Here is a 22,370-nt window from a genome sequence, read left to right on the forward strand (position 1 = left end):
GGTTCTTTGCAAGCTAATTAAGTGTTTCTGACCCTTCACAAGCTGACCAAAGCCTATGGTTACAAGCAGTGATTGAAATTTTTCACGGTAGTAATCAAGGAACTGAAAGACTCACCAGGTACTCCTATTATACCAGAATTATGCTAACCGGCTAAAAAACAATGCACATGCTTTCTTCATATGGTTCATCACATCCGCCATAACATAATATTTAGAAATTCACCGCATAGCAGAATCCCAGCTCAGGTATGGTACAAGCAAATAAGACACTTGTGTATAATTACATAGTCTGGGCATATAGATATGTGGTGAATGTGGTAAACTTTCAGTTGTTTAGTTAGTTATATGAAGTTTTATGGTGCATAAACAACTATGGCTACCATACTATGGCTACCATACTATGGCTACCATACTATGGCTACCATGCACCAAACAGTTTATTCATCAAGAGGGGGACAACAGCGCATAGGTTTGCAGTAGACAGAAAGTGGTCTCGCAGTTCAAAACTGCAGCGAGATGTCTAGTAATGATAGTAAGCGTATAAACACTTGTCAAATTCGCTGTGGATTGTTAAACATCATACTTTGTTGAATGTAATGTGCTTTGCCTGATGGCATAAATAAAACCTGAACAGAATTTCACAGTATCTAATGGCTCCCGCACACAACATGGGTAAATTACACCAGTCTAATGATGGCAAAGCGTGAAGACACCATAGTAAAGCGATCAAAGTGCATCCGAATGTACAAAAGCCATACGCACGTATATTAAGGTAGATCTTTCGGATGTCTCTTTTCATTTGGAGGAAAAAAATGGCTGTTCGACTTTCGTCAACACAATGTAGCCCCACTGCTCTCCTGTGTTATCTGTATGTTGCAATAACTTCAAATTGCACTACAGAAAGTTCAGACTAAGCCGCGTAGCATAAAGCACATCAGCGGCTCACTAACGCTTTTCTGAGGGAGGAATGACCCCAGATGATGAATTTCAAAAACCATTGACGGCAACATGCGTTCATATCGGACACTCCTTGCAAAGTGATGCCAAATTTCGGTATCCTTATCGGGCTCTCCATATATTATCAAACATTATTGAAATCCAAAGTGTCGGTCTATACCTCGAATCTCGAACTCGTGTGTGCGAAAAAGTACCACAGGATTAATCAGAACAAATTAGACATTGCTTTCGTTTTCACTGGCTGCTGATCAAGTGACAGAACGTAGCAGACAAAAAAAAAAAAAAAAAAAAAAAATATCCATGCCAACAAATGCAGTGCCCGACTGGAGTACAGAATAGGGGGTAACAGGTCATCAACGCTCGACCCAATACCGTAAGATCTAAGCAGAGGAACTAAAGCGGAACTTCCCACTTGTGAAGTTCCGCTAATAGCTCGGATACAGACAGAATTGAACGCCAAGGTTACTGCAGCCACGTCAGACAAGGAACTGACACCGCGCAGCAGTCGTTGCTCATCACATCGCAATCAAGTCAGAGCTAACCGTCAAATAACAAGAAAGAAAATAGACCCAGTCGTACCTGATTCTGAATCGTGGGAGAACATCTGTTTGCGTGTCACTCAGGCCACTCCTCCGCTCTATCAGGTAGGGTCAGCCTCCTTTTATCATGTCCTCAGCATCGCCAAAACAACCACACCCAAGGCTTTACTTCGCGATCACTCGTGAATAAGCAAAATAGCTTACTTTATTTCAATTGGTAACACTAAAGAAACTGGCTACGTGGTCTTCTTTCGCTTCGAGGACGGCTACATGGGCGGCGCCATGCTTATTTGTTCATGTGACCTTTAAACATGGCGATTTCAAAAACCAGCGAAACCGAAACTACAGTGAACTAAAATTCTAGTTCACGGTACCGAAACTGCATATATATTTTGTGTCGAATTTTTCACTGTTCTCAAGCTAAAGGAAAAACACAGGTGACCACGGATGAGCGTCACACGCGAGGACAACAATAGCCCAAGGTACAAGAAATCCATTTCACATAGGCCCGCCTTTCACATACGGCAGATACAGCCGTCCCGGAAATATAATTCACGTGACTACTGAAGATAGATTACATTTGCCAAAAAAAATTTCCAAATTTTTACCCTAAAATAGTTTTTTTTCAATATTTTTCAGAAACTAAAATATGATTTTAGAATTTTATAATTTTTAATCAATGAAAGACATTGGCAGTAGAGACGCGGAAAGTTTGAAACCATGAATTTTCTATCCGCGGAACGGCGGTAAATCTGGTGAACACAACTGCACAAACTGCTGTAAATTGGGTGGAGCTGTCATATTGCTGCTGAATACAGTAAACTCTCATTAATTCGGCCTGCAAGGCACCAGAAAAAAAATGTCCTAATTAACTAACCGAAAGCTCTAATTATCGAACTGCCCTTAAAAAACTGCCGAAAACCATTGTACGCAGTAAATTTATTTGATGAACACCTGCAGGAGGGCTGTCTGCATTTTTTGATGAAACACAAGAGAGAACGGTTTTTTTTCGCGGTATCGTCAAGTGCTTCGCTTTGCACACACTGTCGGGAAGGCCATCTTCACAAAACGGCCCCGTCGCGTTTTGAGGATGCTTCACTGCACAGTCTACACAATCAAGCATTGCGGTGAAGCACGCAGTGCGGGGATCTGAGGTGAATTAGAACATTTTAGGTTTCTTCGGAAATTCTCGAATATTCGAACATGCTGATTATCACTTTTTCGACTACGAATATAACAACGGACATATTCAATTCGTATTCGAAATTTAAATTCATTTTTTTTTATTGTTTATTCTGTGCAGGGCTGCGCGAAAATTCGAAATTTCGAACATCAAATCGAATAATCTGATATTCGATTCGTTAAACGAATCACATAGTGGAAATTGAAAATGATTCGAAACTGTTCGGATATCTTCGTAAAATGTTGAATAGCTTTCGAATACTTTTCGAATAACTGGCAGCGTCAGCTCCGAGCACGTGCAGCTTACTGCCGAACCTACGCGAGCAGCAGAGATAACCGTGTTAGGGAGCTTAGATTTCGGCGTGGCCGCGACGCGGTCCATTCGTATGAAAACATGCCGAGAAGTGGCGTTAAAATGTTTATGCGCTTTGTTTCAGTGGTTCTGCACTACTTATATATTTAACCTTTTATGATATCAAATTTTATCTTTACAAATGGTTCATTCCTAGAACTGCTTAAGTAATAACCGCATGGTATTCTAGGCTTGTATCTACATTTTCTGTGGCATTTCCCAGCAGTGCTGGTGCCTTAATCCAGTCAAGCAGTTCAAACATTTTTGATGGCTACTCTTATCCATCATTTAGTTGATGTGATGTTATTTGACTGACGCCATGTTGACAGCGATCTATTTCTAGTAGCGGGTTCTAGACATGTCAGGCTGTACCAGCTGTGTATCTAGCCAAGCTGCATCTAGTAATTTTATCAATCCGTGCCAACTCTACTAGACTTTACTGAACACAATTTCTTCTGATTACTGATCAGGGCACCGTTTCTTTTTTATTTTTACTTGTAGTCAAGGTCAACGCAGCTGTGAACTATATAGTTAGTAGTTCAGTCGTGTCCGACTCTTCGTGACCCTATGGACCATGTCACGCCACGCTTTCCGGTCTCTATCTTCCTAACATCACATAACTTCATCTGCAGTGCCTCGAGAATGCCATCTAACCATCGCGTTCGCTGCCTACCCCTTCTCCGGCGACCCTCAACCTTTCCCAACATCAAATCTTTCTCCAGCGACTCCTCTCTTCTCATCAGCTGACCAAAGTAGCCGAGCTTTAACTTCAGAATTTGACCCTCCAATGAGCAGTCAGGGTTTATGGTCGACAATATCGACTGATTTGATCTTCTGGCAGTCCAAGGAACTCTCAAGAGTCTTCGCCAGCACCACAATTCAAACGTGCCAATTCTTCGGCAGTCAGCCTTTTTCACAGTCCAACTCTCGCATCCATACATCACAACTGGAAAGACCATAGCACGAGTTATACGGATCTTGGTTGGCAGACTAATCTCTGTTCTTTACTAGGCGGTCAAGGCTAACCATTGCTCTCTTTCCCAGAAGCAGGCGTCTCCTAATTTCATGGCTGCAGTCTCCTTCCGAGGTAATCTTGGAGCCCAAGAACAGAAAATCTGTCACAGCTTCCACTTCTTGTCCATTGATGCTCCAGGACGTGATAGGGGTGAACTATATATCAAACAGCATTGCGTATAAAATTTAATTTCAGATACTTTTTCATGTTTGTAATCAGTGCACAAATGGTATGAACAGAAGTTGCCAAATATTCGGCTTGTATACGATTCGGTGCTTTCACATTAGATTGTTTTTAGTACTACATTATTCATATTCAATTAGATAACAAGATTGCACTATTCACATTCAATTGTTTGAAAAAAGTACTATTTGCACAACCCCTAATTCTATTACTATTATAACACTTCGAAAATAACATTTAAAATTCTATTACCCAGATTTGGGGGCAAAATTATGACAATGAAATTAGCATGACAGGTGCAATATCTGAGCAATTCGAGGGTAGGAAATATGTTTGCTTCTCCAGCGTTAATTGCAGTGCGATCGTCGGCTTGGAAGCATATTCTACCCTTTCACGTTCACAAGTAAAACGTGCCACAAAATGCAGCATAATGACACTACACAAGACGAAAGAAAGACAAACGAACTCCTTCAGCAAAAACTGGTTTAATGAAAGCCGCAAATCATGCACGGTTTACATCTCTCAAAGTAGATTCACAGGTGCTGGGCTACATGCTAATCTCTTAAAACAAACTAGACACCATACCAACGCTACATATACATATATAAACACAAAGGAAAAAAAAAGCGGCTGTTTTCATTATGTACAAAATTCTCATAAGCATCTTTGTTTCTCTGTAACACAGTCATATATGCCAACTTCATTTAAATACACCCTAAAAGCTAGCTCAGGTACCGCACAAGACAACTTTTGTACGATCTTCAGTTTTGTGTTGACTCTTTAGTATCATTCTGCACTCCCAACGACTTTTAACTTGAACACATATATGTAAAAATGCTGAAATGACTATGTCCAACGGACACACAATAAGCAACCTGCGACACCACTTTGCGAGTGGCGACACAGCGTACAACTTGAGTGACGTTTTTCAATCAGGAGCAAACAAAATCACTGCACCATACTATACCAAAAACATAAGAATACCTCGACTGGAATCTTTCAGCCTTGGACAGAAAAAAAATTGAAAAAGAAACCTGGTTTTAAGATGTTTCAATGCTTCACAAACCTCCATGCAAAATGACACATTACTTTTGCTTCCCTTTCATACAGGCATTCCAATAAGCTTTCACAACAATGCACGCAGCAAGAGAAATTTGAACAATTTAAGAGTGACCAATTTAATTTTTTTTCTTTCACAACATGACAAGGTCTATCAGAATGAGACAAACGCATGCACACACGTGAGATTGCCGATGCACACGGAGCCCAGGCATATTTACAAAGCGAGTGACGTGACGCACAGACATCATTCATGACGTGCGGATAACAAGTTCTTTTGTACGACCACGAGAAAACAACCGTGGCACTTCTCTTGTGGACAAACTTTGGACATCAATTCCCATCTCTATTTCCACGACCCCCAAATTTTGTTCTGTGGCTGCAGGTTAAAGCCGAGTAGCGTCGATCAATAATTTACTTTTAGTCAAAGAGAACATTTCACTGAGCGTAATGCTAGCTCAAGAAGCTTTATGCAAATGTGTATCTTTGCCTTGCAACACCAGATGTGCGGTCAACGGTTCTGGCTACCATTTCAGAACAATGGGTCATATTAAAGACAGTTGTAAAAGCCATCACGGCCATGACACCAGTGTTTAAACACTACTAACAAGCTACTGCACTGCGCTGTCAATTCCGTCATCGCTGGTGAACGACATGCCCTGCTCACACCAAGGGCATGTGATGGGAGCAAACGATTTTCCAAGTGTTGGTACAAGTCCACCATAAAATAACAGAACAACTGTATAACACGTCAAGAAAAAAGAGAGAAAAAAAAAAGCATGCCCGAATGTTGCAATAGTGTATTTCTGCATGACCATCTTGTGCACTGACAACTTTGCACAAAATTTAGACATGCCAATAAGCAATCAGTAACAATGATCAACATCACGTGGGCTACATACAATATTAAAAAAGAAAAGAAAAAGAAAACTGCTATGCAGGGGATAAAAGGAAAACAATCTAATAAAGTTGGGTTAACTACACTGATCCGGTCTCAGACTACAGCAGGATGACAGCCACACGCCACTTCGAGCACCAACATGAAAAGTGCACAGAATAGCACAACTGTGACGAAATCAAGCGCACACAGGTACTAGTACACCAAAAAGCCACAGAAGTAAAAACTTGTCCACGGCTCTAGATTGATGAACTGGCTTTATCAAATTTTGGAGATTAATTAAAAGGCAAAGCATTTAACTTAAAGATTAGGAGACAAAGTAAAGAGGCAGAAGATTCACACAGTCACCTCTCAATAATCCAAAACTAGGACGAGGCCAAAAATTGGTTAAAATTAGGGGAAGCCAATCTACAATCAGTGTAAAAGCCAAGGCACAAGCCGTTCGAACCAGACAAATTCAAATTTACTTTAAGACGTTTTCACGTTATATGAATGAGAGTAACGAAGTTTGTCAACAATTCATAGGTGCCTCGTGCAAAGGGGCGCAGTTGCATGTCATAACTTGCTAATAGAGAAAACATTGCCTTTGCAGAAACTTAATTTTACAATAAACGGCAGATGTTCAGTGCTGACACCTTTACTTGCTGGCCTATCCATTAACGATACATTTTTTTCCCCGCCAGAACAGGATCTTGAAAGTACAAGGGTTGCTGTGTGATTCATCACAAGTGCTATCAAGAATACAGGCACCGAAGTAATAAAAAAAAAGAAAAAAAAAACTTTCTTTGCACAACTTTGTACACCACACTGAATTCCACTTGGCATTAACCTGGCCAGTGAAACCAACTTTAACATCAAAAGCTCAACACCATTTTCCCAAGTTCACCGAACATACAAAAAAATTGTAGATGCATGCTTTACAGTCAACATTTTTTTTTCTCTTTCTTAAAACACATCTTATGTATAGAATATAAACTTCTTTTTTTGCACACTTTTATCTTTTTTTTTTTCTCGAAGACCCTCGTGCACTTTTTCAGATGCAGCGAGTTTGTCTCGATTTTTTTTTTCTTTTTCTTATGGAACAGTCGTCCTTCACTAGTCGGGGGGATATGCAAACACAATGTCCTTATAAATGGACACATTAGACCTGTTTCCTCAAATTAGATCACCTTCAAGTGAGACATGTCCAGGTTTAATATAACACCATGTGGTGTGTAACCCTGAATACGCATAAAACATTTCCATCGGGAAGGCAAAATTACTAGTGCTAGTCTAAGATTACACTGAGCACTCAGGCAAGCTATTTTTAGGCATTAAAGGTTACGTAAAGCAGTTTAAATATTGACAAGCAAAAAAAGAGTTACTACCCAGCATGGTTAGCAACCACTGACATGTCATACAGGTTAGACCTCATTAAAGCTACACACCAAATGACACTGAAGTTAACTACCCAATCAAGCTACAATGACGCCCCTTCGGGTGTCATTTGGGAAAAAACTCCCGATTTATGCAAGGAGATGCCGGTAGCAGCACTCCTTGCAAAATGCTCCACACAGGCACACCCTGACTGAAGTGAAGGTCGACTGTTCCCTCTTCAAAAGTGGCACCAGCTTGTTGCCGGCAAATAGATTTCATTAACTCTGCATTAAAATCGGTTTCGTCGCCCAAGACGAACTATGTACATTTTGCTTCTCGGCAGTCGCTGCTGGTTATATCCTCAACTGGCAAGAGTTGATTCGGTATTTTTTTAGCGATGTTCCTTTTTTCAGGAATTCCAGGCAGTGTCGTTCTGTCTTCAAAAGAAGTGTGGCGCAGAAAATTTTCTCACGTTCCCCCACACTCTTCTCGAAAAGAAAAGAAAAAACAAACAAACACAGATGTCACATTCGCACAAGCACACACACAAAAAAAAGATGCAGTACAGGCACTCCCCATTACACTTGATTCTTCTCTAAGGGCACTACTAATAAGATACAATAAACTGCTCAGCACAAATATTTGAAAAGACCAATTTCAATAACATCGTTAGGTGATCTGGCGTTCCCAAGGCAGAAAGAAAAAAAGCATTCGTGGTTGCAATAACGGTTCAGAAAAAAAATATATATATATATACACATTGCACAAAGTGCACAAAAATATTAGCAGTATGCTTTCATACAAATTTAAATATTGCAATTTTCAAATCTTTCTTCCAATGCGTTAAAAAAATAACACACACCATACAACTAGCCAATAAGGACGTGCTGCTTCGAATATGAAAAATTCAAACTTATCAGAGCAGCTACCCTCAGTAAAATGATAGAAAACAAAACAGACACAACATTCATACCCACAAACAGCAGTGCAACACGCTCAGAGTACAGAAAAGGAGGCAGTTATATTTTACAGGCTATTATATTACAGCAGCGGCACAAACTTTAACAGCTCGCAGATAGTACAAGCCCCTGCTCAAGGCCAGTGCTTCATCAAATTTTTTTTTTTAAAACATGAAACACTATGTAGTGTGCGTAGCAGGAATCATAACAGCAAAGACACACAGCAAAGTACACGATGTCATAATATCGATGATGCAAAGCATAGTAAGGAAGTGTAATGTCGCCATGCTAAGAGGTGTCATCTTCAAATGTTCATATGGTTCGGTTCTTTGTAGTTATCTGAATGCCTAGGTAATTTTGTTAAGCCTGATGAACCTAACCTTGCTGCAGAACCCCAATACTATCACAAGTGCAAACTGTAGCCAAAGCAAGCAACCTACGAATCTGTTTTATAGTAGTGTGACACTGTCAGTAGGTGAAGTTGAATGTCTCAGAGTTGCATGTGGCCCAAATGACGCCACTGTGGAGTGATCTAGGTTAATTTTGACCATCCCGAGTATCGTTAGTGAATCATAACTTTGCACACAGATAGTCTTTGTAGGACATAGAGATGGGTACTTTGCTGGAGCCAGCAGTTTTGTTCCAGCACGCAAGAAAAGTATTCCGAAGACAATGCAACACACTATGTGCAGCACTCTTAGAAACAATACAAAGCCTGTACAGTAGTGAGAGTTGCGATGAAGCAAGATCAGGGCTGGTGGCAGAAGCCTTCATTTTTCAGGGTGCAAAGAACAGTGGACTGGAGGCATCACGCTAATGCCACCACGCTTGCCACTAAACTGTCCAAGGTTGACTGATGCTTCAGATGCCCCACATTTCACACTTTCACATTTGTGGACACCCACACACATTATCAAAAAAAAAAGAAGCATTACAGAGATCTTAAAACAGTTCAATCATACATCACAAACACACCTACCTTTAATGGAGTGCACATGAAATGAGAAAGTGGAAGTCAGTTCACAGTGACAAACCACACGCCAAACCAGAATTCAACACACTACACAGCTGAGAAACAAGTTTACCGACAGTATTTCATACCTTTAATAGCTAGCTCTATAAACAATGTAGAGCGCACATGACTGGATCAACAATCGAGGGAGGAAAGGCTAAGGTCGCCTGCATTTTAAAGGAAGGGAGTGAGTGACTGCACTGCCATATTTTAACGTGAAAGGCCCTGTTCAAGTCTGCGCACAGAGAAAAATCCCTGGCACGGTGCTGACAATTGACCAGGTTTACGTATGGCAGGAGACGCCAACGATGGTCTCTCCTTTCACATGAGAGGGCGACGACAGAATCGGCTTGCCAAGACCCTTCCATACACGTTACCCCTAGACCATGCAGCCATGTTCATACTGGCTTGGTTGAAGCGCGGCTTTATCCTTCAAGTGCTCCCATAATTTTTATACAGTTTTATTTCCAGGCGGCTTTTGTTTGTTACCAAATTGTTCAGCTTTTGAACAAACCCTTGAAGGGCACTGAAGGAGTTAGTGTGGTTCCTAGACAAACTCCCATGTGGTATGCTATGCAAAGTTGAGTCCTACAGCTGCATATGAGCCATGAGAGATGCCGTGCGGTGAGAGCTCTGGATTAATTTCGCTTATCCGGGGTTCAACATGCGCCGACATCGCATAGCACACAAGTGTTTTAGCTTTTCACCTCTAGTGAATGTGTGTTACCTTGAGCTAAGTAGTTCAATGCAGAAGCCACCAAGCTATTGTGGCAAGCCAAATTTAATCAGTGGTTAATTTCCAGAGGTTGAACTGCAGCGTCACCCTAATGAGCACAACAGCATGTCCGTGACCATCGCTAAGCCAGTTTTAGTGGCACGGACTCAGTTATGTATAATTTATAAATGGGAGGCTTCAATCCTTCCCAAGACTTCCGCACAGATCTCTCACCATCAGTGCCCCTATGGAGCAGTTTTTTCGCTTCTATAAGTTACATTTCGAACTGTGGTTTTAGCTTCAGTGCGAGAAGGTCTAGATCAAATATATGAAGAAAAAATGTTTTCGTTAACGCTACAGGATACTTTCATACCAAGAGGAAGCTATCATGTCACCAACTTCTTGCAAACTCTTGCTCACACACACAGATGGTCCACTACAACGTGGATGAGAGAAGAATGACTGAAACGCAACCAAATAGTCTTGGTTTTAATGACACAAAAGTAATAAATAACACTTCGTACCAACTTTCAATGAGTGACATAAAAAAGCAATGGTCTTTCAGCCACTTATGCAAACACATTCACATTGCATCAGTTTAACTGGAAAGATCAGTAAATCTAGCCTATAAAAAAAAAAAAAAAAAAGGAATAATTACGCTCTGCGTTCGTATACTACACAAGACAAATGCACACGTTGCACGGAGGAGAACTTTATCAGGTATCTGCAAAAACTACACACTTCTACAGTTTAAAGCTGTTCAAACAACGTAGCCTAAAGATAGAACAATGCCACCAGTATTTTGCTTCATGCACCAGAACAACGCTGTTAACATTCAACTAGGATATAACGCATAACCACAATACCCAAGGCTTAACAGCTTGTTGAAATTCTCCAACAGCGATGTCTCAATGCCACAGCAACACAAAGATCATCAAAACCGCTAATGACATGCAGCGGATACAATAGAAAAAAAAAAAAAGACAACAAGAAGAAAACAAGGTTGGACCAATTACTGTAGACTGACTTCCCGATGGCAGCCAGTAACGATGCCGACTCTGCAAATAGTACGGTGGCAGATGAAGAAAGACCAATGATGACTCAAGATGATGAGGGTGTTGAGATGAAGTAGGGAATGTCCTCGAACACAAAATGGGGAGATGATCTTGGACTCTGCTATGATCCGCTGATGTCGTTCACTCTCAAATTGCCCATCCTACTGTCGATGGCATTGGCCACAGCTTGCTCCACCTCTTCGTCATCCTGCAAAAAGTTCAACACCACATTAGGGCCCTGCTGAACAAAGGCTAGCTTACACTGCAGCAACAACCAAAGCATCGACAAGGTGCTGATTCATAAAAACTGGCCTCACGTTAGGGTCGCGCAAATATTCTGCTGTTTCGAAAATCAAAGCAAATAATGCAGCATTCAATTCAGGCTCGAACTGCCCTAATATTAGGGTTGCACGAATAAACAAACATTTCCAGTATCGAAGCGAACAATGAGGTGTTAGATTCAGGTGCTGAAGCAAACAGCAGTGCTTGAAAACTTTTAATATTGTAAATTCTTTATCGAGGCACTGGATCTTGTAGCTGCGTGCACTGGAAACCAAATCAGATGTTTTTTACATCCTTCATTGACTGGTTTAAATTAGGGGGCAGATGAAATGCCAGTTACCAGAGGTATGTGCTGCAATGAGAAAGCCAGCGCCGCAAAGCGCTCCGACGCGAGAGCACAGTCTTAGCTGCGAAAGAACTGCATTTTTTTACCATCTTGGTATGGGGGCACCGCTTCTTCACACTCCTCTGCAACACCTTTTCAATTGCTAAGACAGCAGTACTCACCGCTGAAGAAAAGGCATTTAAACCTGCTCTCCAGGGCGTGACTCTGTCTCCATTGCCACATTAGGTGATTGGTTAACACAAAGACCTGTGCTGGAAATTACCACGTCCACTGATAAGTCTTCTGGCTTGAGCACAGTGCCTTTACTGGTATTTTTCAACTTCAAGTTCTAGAGTATTGCACGTTTCATTATGTCTTTATTTTTTTAAATTTTAACTGCCTTAATGAATCCTGCAAACACCACCGTTCAGCACGCCCTAATGACTTTTTTTTACCATGTTTCCAACTGAGAACTATTTGCTTTGGAACTAATCAAACAAACCAAGCAACTCTGCCATTCATATTCACTTTGAACTGAAACTCCACTATCGGCACGTGCCTACCTCACACGTTACACGTGGCATGATTCTGCACCAGTTGCAGGCACGGGCAGCATGGCTCCACCTATTCAACCGGGCAAACTACACCGGAGCTGAAGAGCCATGCTTGATCTGCCAGTGGCAATAACTTCCAAATCCTTTACCACAACTGTGGGCACATAATGTAAATGTTTGATTTTGGTTTATTTTAGGTACATCATATAATCACCCCAACAACATGCCACTGAACAAGCTGCTCACTTTGATTAAGGCGCTAAAAACTGTCTCCGCAAAAGGATTTCTTTTTCCTCCATCCCTCTTACCTCATCGTCATCCTCCTCAGAGCTGTCCTCAGAGCTGTCCTCAGAGTCATCCTCATCCTCGGAGCCTGGGTCGACAATGGGCATGCCACCGTGGTCCCGAAGCAGCAGTACGAGGCGGAGGAGGTCTTTGCTGCGGGGGTTCTGCCGATGCGCATCCCATAGGTAGCGCAGTGCCGTCTTGCGACCGTAGTCTGTAGCATTAACATCCACACGACCAGACCGCAAAAGCACCTCGGCCAAGTCCGGACTCTCCAGGCGGCACGCCAGGTGCAGTGGTGTGGCACCGCTGTACCGTTCCTGCAGTTTGGCGAACACCTCAGCTGTTGCTCATAACAACAGGGACCACACTTTTCTGCCAACACTTGGTGCTTTCACATTTCACTGTGCCACGTCCACATTTAGCAGGCAAGGGTATGAATTACGCTAGAAACTCCACCCGTCCATCAAGCAGAAGCTGCCATGAATTTGATGCAGAAACGTTAATCTCTCCTCCCATATCATCCACCTGCCAATGCTTCTGCTGTATCCGACAGTGGCAGAAAGTCTGCCGAATCGAACAGACCTCGAGCGCAAAGGGTACGAAGTGCAAAATGCACCATTTCGAAGGAGAGGCGCAGGGCATCACTCACCCGCACGTTGGGATCAGGAACATGATGGAGCAGGAGCTCGACGAGGTCCAGCGAGCCTGAACTGATGGCCAGGTGGAGCGCCGTGTAACCTGTCAGCGTCCGCTGGGACACCAGGGATGTGGTTCGGGAGTCATCGTGCTGGCCGGGATGCACGCAGTACTGGGGCTGCAAGAAGCCAGTCTCCTCCTGAACACGAAGGGGAAGGAGGAGTGCAGGGGCCCGTCACAAAGACTGCAGACGCAGCGCGGAGTGAAGGACTCTACCAAAGCCATACAAAAGCCCGCACAGGTGGGAATAAGCATGCTACACTGACTCCTAGAAGCCAGTCTCCCCCCTCTAGAGGTACCCACGTGAACTGCTCAGGAGCAAGTTGAGTTGGCGTCAGGCTGAACAAGTGCACCCAGATTCAATCACAGTGAGCTTACATAACTCTACATTAGCAAGCCAAGCCTATCATGATATGCCTTTGGAAGTGTGCCATCATGACCACAAAAACTGGTCTCATTCCTGCTCTCGTTTGCCCACACACACATTTTTGAAATACGAGGAGAAAACCCAATTTGCCAGGACAGTCAATTATGAGAGTCCACTTGCTTTAGCAGGTGACATGTTTGCCTGCCTTACCCAGCCTGCGAATATTTCCATGAGCCTGACAAAAGGTTCCACTAGCTGCAACAGGCAGTGGGGATCGGTCAAAGAGAACTAGACGAGCCCAAGAAGGGACCCTCCCCAAAACCACTTTGACCCCTCAATATTTCTGGCAGCAATGTATGGGAAGTCAGCTGCGATTTACAAAAAAAAAGCATCAAAGCAGCTGACAGCATGCACCCCAAAGCAGCACTTTTTGTGAAAACATAATCGATATTTTACCTAGGCGAGCAAATATGGCAGCTGCCAAGGTAACAGGTGCACGAAAGCCTGTACCCTCTTGCTTCCAAAGCAAGGACAGCGACTACCCAGTTGATGAGGAAGCTAGCTTCCAGCAGACACCCATCCACTTGTTTCGCCCCTGGTTTACAGCCGCACGACAGAGACGAGCGACGGCAAATACGAGACGAATTTCGCTGTCTCACGCACTTCAAGGATTGCCCTCTTCCTCAGGCTGCACACGAGGTTAAGGGCTGCTCAGCGTGAAAGGGGCTCGCAAATGAAACAATAGTGTATGAATACAGCTAATGCACAGTATGGTCAACTGTTAAAGGGAACATGCGATCGCACAGCCCACATGACAACGCGTTGCTGCTGACAAGTGGCAAGGATGGGTGGCACTATGTGCAAGCTTGGGAAGAGCAGCCTGTGGTGCTTACTGCACGGGCACTTAGCGCCATCGCTTCTTGCTGGATCTTGCAGGAGCGCTTTGCAAAGTGCGGCAACCACGCGGTCTCGTGCTTCCTCCAACAGTGGGCCACACTGTACAAGATCATTCACTCTTATGAGCACTTGAGCACGTGCCCCAGTTCTTCGGAGTGCTATTTTGTCTATCATGGCCATGTGCTGATGTGAAGTGGCACATGATGCGAAGCATCACATCCAGGTCAAAATTCACCTCCCACACTTTGTCGCAATTGATGCCTGCATCAAATGCACTGGAAGAGTGCACTGCTACGCTCTCTCATGTTCACCCATAGGGTAGACAATTCTGTGCACAACGCCTACTGATGCAAAGAAAAGGATCAGATATTCTTTTCTCAAAATCGCCCCTTGAACTTTCTCATTTCTGTGCTCAACCCGTATTTGAGCGCCTCGAAATTTGTAAGCTAATGGCTCTTACATTTGTCCCTTGAAGCAAGCAGTAACAGAGCCACTAAAACAAATACCATTGAGCGTTTGGTTTTAAACTACAGCAAAAGGCCTGGAGGGCCTGCGTGCAAAAGTCAGAGTAAATCGCATAACATGCCATCGGTAGCATCAAAAGCTACAAATTACTTCACGGTGCCAATATAATCAGCTTCCTGAATAATTAACACCTTGAGCAGAACCGATGTTAGACAGTGACAGTGAGGACTGATATGAAAACGAAAGTGTGATGTCACGAATAAAAGACAAGGAAGCTATGATCAAATTATCAGGTACATGACCCTGGCTTGTCAATCCCCACTTGCTCACCTTGGTCACATCAGCAAGGAGGTCCCTGGCCACCCTGACATCCCCCCGGTGGCAGGCGCAATGCAGCGGTGTCCGCCCGGCATCGTCTCGGATATCCACCGTCGCGCCGGCCACCACCAGCAGCCGAGCTTCGTGATGCCGGCCACAGAGGGCTGCCAGGTGCAGGGCGGTCTGCAGGCAAGACAGGCACACATGGAGATGGGCACCAACTGGCGCTATATTACGCATTTTTGCTGACATATTATCCTGCATAATTAATGCAGCAGCTCAAATAAGCTCAGCCTAGCTTAGATTAGCTTAGCTAGCCACTACATAGGAGCACTATCCCATCATCAAAGCCAATCGTCCTGCGTGTTTAACTGTCATTATTAACAATGTGCATCAAATAACACCACTAAGGTCACCAGTCGCCAATTTCACTGGCCTTTGCCTGATGTATGACCTCGAAATCTTAGCCCCAAGCTGAAAGCAAAATGAACTGCGACGTGCTAGTCTGCATGCTTCTCATTTGGCCAACCTAACTAAATCGCCTACAATTTTCCGTCATACAGGAACTCATTTACTGCATTGGCAAAAATACAATAAAGACATTGCCTCTTTTTCCGTAGAGCTAGTTACCGCATCTTAGCAACCACAAGTGGAAGTATAGGCAGCAGACCACTTGTCTCGCCCGTGGTTTACAGCCGCCCGAGAAGTGGCGAGCGACGGCAAATACAAGACGCACTTTGTTGTCTCACGCTTGTCAAGGTCCAGTTGCCCTATTCCTCAAGAAACATTAAGGAGGAAAAGGGCTGTGTAGCGTGAAAGGGACTAGGCAAACAGTAATCGAGAACCTTGTCCGCCTGATGGCATAACCCCGAAAAGCAGGCAATGCTCTCTGACCTGGCCAAAGTCGTTGCGGATGTCCAGGAGGTCGGGGTGCGGCGTTTCCCGAATTATGCGTAACAGCAGACTTGTCCACCCTTCCAAGACTGCAACATGCAGGAGCCTGCAATGCGGAGGAAGACAATAAATGCGGCTGAAAATGCAAAGTTCACAAGATGAGCCCAACAAACACCAACCAATCGCAAAAGCACATGTCGTAAGAGCACACGTCAGAGAAGCACTCATCGTAACATATCGGCATCCCTGCACTCGGCTCCTTACGGTCTTGAGAGCATAAGGACGTGAAGGGCCAGCACTGCAAGTATTCCTCAAGGCTCGCTACAAGGCCATAATGACAACCATACCGCGCAACAAGCGTATGCAAGAAGGTAACAAGCAAGGTGTCTCGCTGTTGGTTTACAGCCACCCAACAAAGACAAGTGGCCGCAAATACGCAACGAATGATGCTGTCTCACGCACTATGAAGTAAACTGCACTCTCCTTCTTAGCACGAAGAAGAGGGCTGCTCAGCGTGAAAGAAATGGACCCCTGCTTACAAAGTAAAACAATATTGACAAACAGTAAAGCCTCATTAATTCACACCTCAAGTGAGTGGAAAAAAAAATAAAAATCCAAATAATCACAGTGGTGAATTACCGCATGACCCCCTAAGAACTGCCAAAAACTGGGAGCATGGAAGTAATTTAAAAAGTTAAACCCCAAGCATACCAAAATTAAAATAGCATGACTTTTTTTTTTTTTTTTTTCCCCCTCAGTTTTGTCAAAAGCTTTTATTAGAGCACACAACCAAGACTGCTGGAATCAGGACAGCTGTCCACAATTGTGAGGACTTGCTGAGGATGTGTTCTCGAGTGGCGTTGTAAGAAGGGAGGCTTCACCACATAATAAACACAAATGGCGCATGATGAGCGCTGGAAGAATAGGAATGCTGATGACATGACTGCCAGAACCCCGAGAAACAACAAAAGATTGGGATCACTGACAAGGCAACCACCATTTTAAGTTTTCCGCCACTTGTCTGACTGGCTGGTAGTTATCCGTAAGCAAAAACACTATGTGGCAAAACTCTCCTGTGGCCTATTTACTAGGCTGTACGGCCCGCTGAACACCATGTCAGCTGTTTCAGATATGTAAAAAATGCACACAAAGTAATGCAGCATGCACTCCAGGCCTCAGGATCAATATTTGGGTGGCCATTTGTCAAGCAGGTCATACTTCAACGAAGTGCCGCATGAAGAGTGTTAAACCAGCATTCGGCATCGGCTTCCATGAGCATTTGAAGGACTTCGGTGGCATAAATTTCCAAATAAACAGAGACCGGATTAACAAGTTTTTATGACATTTATGATAATACTCCACATTACGCTCAAAAGGCAACAGAGGTCTGTGGAAGAAGTCTTGGAAGCTTGGCTAGCCCTAGACTCCTGCAGAATTATGGACACCAATGTCGGCAACATGCATAGAGACAAGTGACAGTAGTTACATTACTCACGTGTAACCGTCCTCGTCCTGAGCGTACATCTGCTGCACATCAAGCCTCTTCTCAAGCAGCTGGGTCTCGACCGACAGTGGCGGCTCGATGTAGCCACTGTCCAGCTTTGTTGACGAAGCACACCCGAGTTTGATGTCACCACTTTGATGGCCTTCCTCATCGAGCAGCCCGGAGTCCAGCATGCTGCATGTTGACTTCATAATGTCCGGTTCCGTCGCTGAATGAGAGAGGAAAAAGTGTGCTTTACAATGGAGCACAAAACGAGGCAAATGCATCCACTGCACATTACAAAAAAGCATTCAAGACTGCTCAGACAACACTGCCACCATCGCATTCACTGCAAGAAGAAAAGGAATGCCCCTCCTCCCAATGCTTACAGATTACCATTGTCTAGCTTCTGAAGTGGCTGCCTTAAATGAAGAAAATTTACAACTTCAAAGGTGGAACTACAGCCTATAAAAAGAACAGGCACAAGGAAGACATGAGGCTGACCTCATATCCTGTTGTCTTCCTTGTTAGTGTTTTTCTGTTAGGCTGTAGTTCCACCTTTGATATGAATCAGCTAGCTCAGATCCTTTGACAACTTCCTCTCTTCAATGGACCTTCAGAGCCAACTCTAACTGCCTATCTCTTCATCCGTTAAAATTTACTTTGTCACTGAAAAGAAAAAAGAAAGCAGAATATTTTCTATAGATTACAAGTTGAACAAGAAGTAGGGAATGCTGGAGAGTAATACATAGCTTCACACTGAAGCTTTTAAGCACTGGAGATAGTCAACTAGCCCAATAATATAGATAACAAAAATAATAAAAAGGTAAACATATGCACATTTGCTCGCAGAGTGAAACGAACTTTGCAAGCTTAGTTGTGCGAGGGGTTTTACAAAACATACTTCACAGTAGCTTTCACGGCACCTTGTATTAGTGCACCACATAGGAAAGTGTCATGGGAAAATGATACTGTCTCGCTCCTGGTTACCGGCCGACCAAAGGAAGAAGCGACGGGCAAATATGAAGACGAATTTTGCTGTTCCACGCATGGAAAGGGTTACCCTCTTTCCCATGTAAAGAAAGAAAAAGGGCAGCTTCAGCGTGAGAAGCACAGCTACACTGTTACTTCCGGAGGGGCCCATTGGAGAGGGAATGTTGAGGATAGTGTGAAGGAAAGCTGGACTTAGTTGTGACATAGCAGCCCTATCTAAATTTAAACATGAGAAGAAGGTACAGGTGGGGTAAGAGGAGAAGGAAACGCGAGCCGAACTTACCCGTTGAGCAGCTCATAGAGGTGTATCCAGCATCATATCCTGAATCCATGAGTGACTTTCGCTCCCCATCTTTTTTGGATGGCGAAGTTGGCGGAGACGATGGGGTCAGGTCTGTGCGGCCCTCCGAAGCCCCCGCTTTCCGAGGTCCCGACGTCCTCCGACTCATTGTCTGCATATGAAGGTAGAAAAAAAAAAAAAAACACGTAGAATGCAGCGAAATGAGGTCACTACAATAAGGAGTGTCTGCACTTTCCAAAGGCAAGAAACTCACTTAAGGGCCACACTTGAAATCTTCTAGCACAAGAAATATCCTGCGTTTTCTTATGACACTTGCGGAGCATTGCCAACATCTTGCTGCTTTTTCTCAATCCATGCAGTTCCCGTATGCTAAACACAGTCCAGTGCTCTAAAATAAGGCAAAAGCCTACAGAAGAAAGTGTCTCGTGCCTGGTTTGCGAGTGCTCGACAAAGGCGAGAGCACCTGCAGAGTTTTGACACGAGAAAGTTGATGTCTCACGCTGGGAAACGGCCCGCACCCCATTTACAAGGAGTGGGGGCAGCTGTGCGTGATGCAACTCAACAGATAAAAGAGTCTGTGCTGGTTGCGGAGGAGCTACGGTTACAGATCTGCTTCGAGTGAAACCTCTCCAGTACTACTTTCGTTGCTCATTCTAACAGAAGGTTCATTACAACAGATAATGCAATCATAAGCCATCGCTACCACATAACAGTCACTCATTTTCTCATTACAAACAATGTAAATAAGTGAAATACACCTTTACCGATCAAAGCTGCACTCGGGGCTGTGAGGAATGTCACGAAGGAAGACTCAAGGGTATTTTTTAAACAACTGACGCTCCTTAACGGGCACTGAGACCTCACTGAATTTTTACTTTGCATTTTGCTTCAATTCAAACGCAGATGGATTTAGCACTGGGTTCAGACCTACAACATTGTTGTACTGAGCAGTTTAACACCATCGCCAATGTGTTGCCAAGACAGATCACCTAATACATGCTAAGCTAAAATTTAAAATAACTAAAACTAAGCACAGCAAATTAACCCCAAGTCCTTTCCTTTTGGTGGTTACGCCAGTTCTACATGTAACAACACTACTTAGAGCTCCACCAACGCTGGAAAAATCGAGACAAAAGTAGCTGCCATGACCTGGTTATAGGAAGGGTGCAGAAACTGTTGGCATACAAACATGGTTCCAAAAAAGTGCCGAGTCTACCTGAACAGCGTTCAGTTCTAACGTGTCTAGATATGCTTGCATTTCTGAAGACTCCATGCTGTAACCACAAAAACCAAAAGAAAACCCAATGCATTCTCGGAGAGCAAACCATTACCATATGCAACTGTCAGCCAGCTCGCTGCATGAATGACTAAGCCTTCTCAAGTTCAGGACATTGCTACACTATTTAACGGACTCATGCAACTGACATCTGAGCAGTACAACTTGTCACAAAGTAAGTAGACAGTAAGGAAACAGGCCATGCACAGACGGCAGATAAACCCATATTAATTAATACCAGTGCTCGATGTTCCGTACGCAGTTTTAAACTAAGCTCCTCCATGTGAACTTGATTTTGTAAAAGGGATGGAGCGATATGCTTTTGAGCCACGAAATTTTTTATCCTCCACACTATCACGTCATCTTAATGCACATTATTTTAGCATCGAATGTAGTAATGCTGCAGGCAGTACTTAGATGATAGTTCACAAAGACAAGATATACCAGTGTCACACGGGCACTGTAAAGGCATTTGAATAAAAAGACACCTTCCTAAAAGGAGTTTCATCCGCAGACACACGACAGAGTTCGATCGCCTTTCCAGAAGTGGTCTTTTGCGTAAGCGGAGATCGTCGATCTCTTACAGCTGGAGAGGAGTAGCCTCCAGCCCAGTGGACACCAATGATTATCTTTCAATAAATAAATGAAGCAGAAGTGAATTTTCGTGTCACGTTTATACATTATAAAAAAGAGTTTTACGCTTCAGGAGGTTAACTAGGCACAATAATGTAATTTTTCTGCTGCACTCTCGTAACCAGTTCAAGATATCAAGTGGTGACACAAACCGCCTATGTGTATGCATGCCAACTTCTTTAATTAAACGTTTGTGAACATACTGTAGCCGAATTTACTATACACAACGTGCAATAACAAATATTTGATTTACATGTTTCGATACGTCTGTTTATTCTGAGTGATTTTGTTTCAAATCTAGCGCCATGCTATCGACAGCGTCCTCGGTAGGAAACGCTAAAAAGAGTCAACTCGCTAGAAGACCGCTTAGCTGAAAGTTTTTGCTTGCTCGTGTGACATGGGTAACAGAAGCACTATAAAAAGGCCTTGCAAGACATGTCATAGCAGCAAGTTGTGAGTGGGAGTTTTAAGCCTAGATACTGCTGCCACTGCCTATAGGCAGGAAGCAATGACGCCCATATAAGAAACCGGAGGTTTGGGAGGCCACAATGTTTGGTGATAACTGACAGGACCCCAGTGACCACTTCCTCCTTGGTGCTGGGAGCAACATCAATGACGACAAGGAGCGAAAAAAAAAGACTGAAATCGACAGCGAAACCTCCAATTCTTAACAGCTACCATCCAACATTCTTCCAAATTATGAAAGCATTCAGTGTACCGAATGCTCTTTATCAAGCCTCGGGAAAAGGCAAGTAGCATGAATGGAAGCTGACTTTGCAGAATTATTTAGCATAGCTTTACATTCATCAAGGAGAGGACACTCGTGATGCTATGGTTAAAAGAATCTGACGCAATCGCACAAAAAGTGAACACATGACCTCGACAAATGTTAATCTCCAGCCAAGCTGAACCTGGTTCCGACCTTCAGCCCATTAAAAAATGTCTCAGCACAATTCAAAAAATGGTTAAGCCCAGTTAATATATTTCAGTTAGATTCAAGGAGGTTCAGCACAACTCAATATCCTGCACCTAGTTGCAATTTCACGCTAATAAACTGTTGCACTGCAAACGAAAGATAAAAACAAGCAAGAACAAGTGGCAGCTATTGAAAACAGCACTACCGCACCCACTAATGCAGGTTTTTCTCCCCTATTCCAAACCACTCCAAAGTCTTTGACCTCCTCATTAAAGTGCTACTAGGTGAGATAAAGAGACCAAAGCAACAAGGCATAGTCAGACTGGAAAGAATAAAAGAAAGGAACGCGTGGGTAAACAACCCTCTTCATCTGGGGATTCCCCCGCTTCCTGTCAGCTGC

General features: G+C 43.5%; 2 protein-coding genes across 7 annotated transcripts in view; both read right to left on the reverse strand.

The window, feature by feature from the left end:
- Window positions 1-1,943, reverse strand: part of LOC146173025 (uncharacterized) — a 45,470-nt gene extending 43,527 nt beyond the window's left edge. For 2 of the 5 annotated variants that reach the window (XM_084583617.1, XM_084583621.1), the window contains exon 1: window positions 1,537-1,942. The gene's annotated coding sequence lies outside the window, so the exon portion shown is untranslated. Of the gene's footprint in view, window positions 1-762; window positions 1,194-1,402; window positions 1,497-1,536 lie in introns of those variants that run through there. The other 3 variants (XM_084583620.1, XM_084583619.1, XM_084583618.1) reach the window with 3 other exon arrangements.
- Window positions 1,944-4,697: 2,754 nt separating this feature from the next.
- The window catches only part of LOC146173026 (NF-kappa-B inhibitor alpha-like), a 30,074-nt gene continuing 12,401 nt past the window's right edge, over window positions 4,698-22,370 (reverse strand). Inside the window, exons 2-8 of one of the 2 annotated variants that reach the window (XM_084585618.1) lie at window positions 19,128-19,296; window positions 17,864-18,080; window positions 16,369-16,474; window positions 15,487-15,657; window positions 13,381-13,545; window positions 12,752-13,048; window positions 4,698-11,490 (exon numbers count right to left, since the gene is read on the reverse strand). In XM_084585618.1, coding sequence (XP_084441744.1) covers window positions 11,404-11,490; window positions 12,752-13,048; window positions 13,381-13,545; window positions 15,487-15,657; window positions 16,369-16,474; window positions 17,864-18,080; window positions 19,128-19,293 — 1,209 coding nt within the window. In that variant the 5' untranslated portion in view covers window positions 19,294-19,296 and the 3' untranslated portion in view covers window positions 4,698-11,403. Of the gene's footprint in view, window positions 11,491-12,751; window positions 13,049-13,380; window positions 13,567-15,486; window positions 15,658-16,368; window positions 16,475-17,863; window positions 18,081-19,127; window positions 19,297-22,370 lie in introns of both variants that reach the window. The other variant, XM_084585617.1, reaches the window with a different exon arrangement.

The sequence above is a fragment of the Amblyomma maculatum genome, chromosome 11, assembly GCF_055883805.1.
Source record: "Amblyomma maculatum isolate TAMU_Amacu chromosome 11, ASM5588380v1, whole genome shotgun sequence".
Classification (NCBI taxonomy): Eukaryota; Metazoa; Arthropoda; class Arachnida; order Ixodida; family Ixodidae; genus Amblyomma; species Amblyomma maculatum.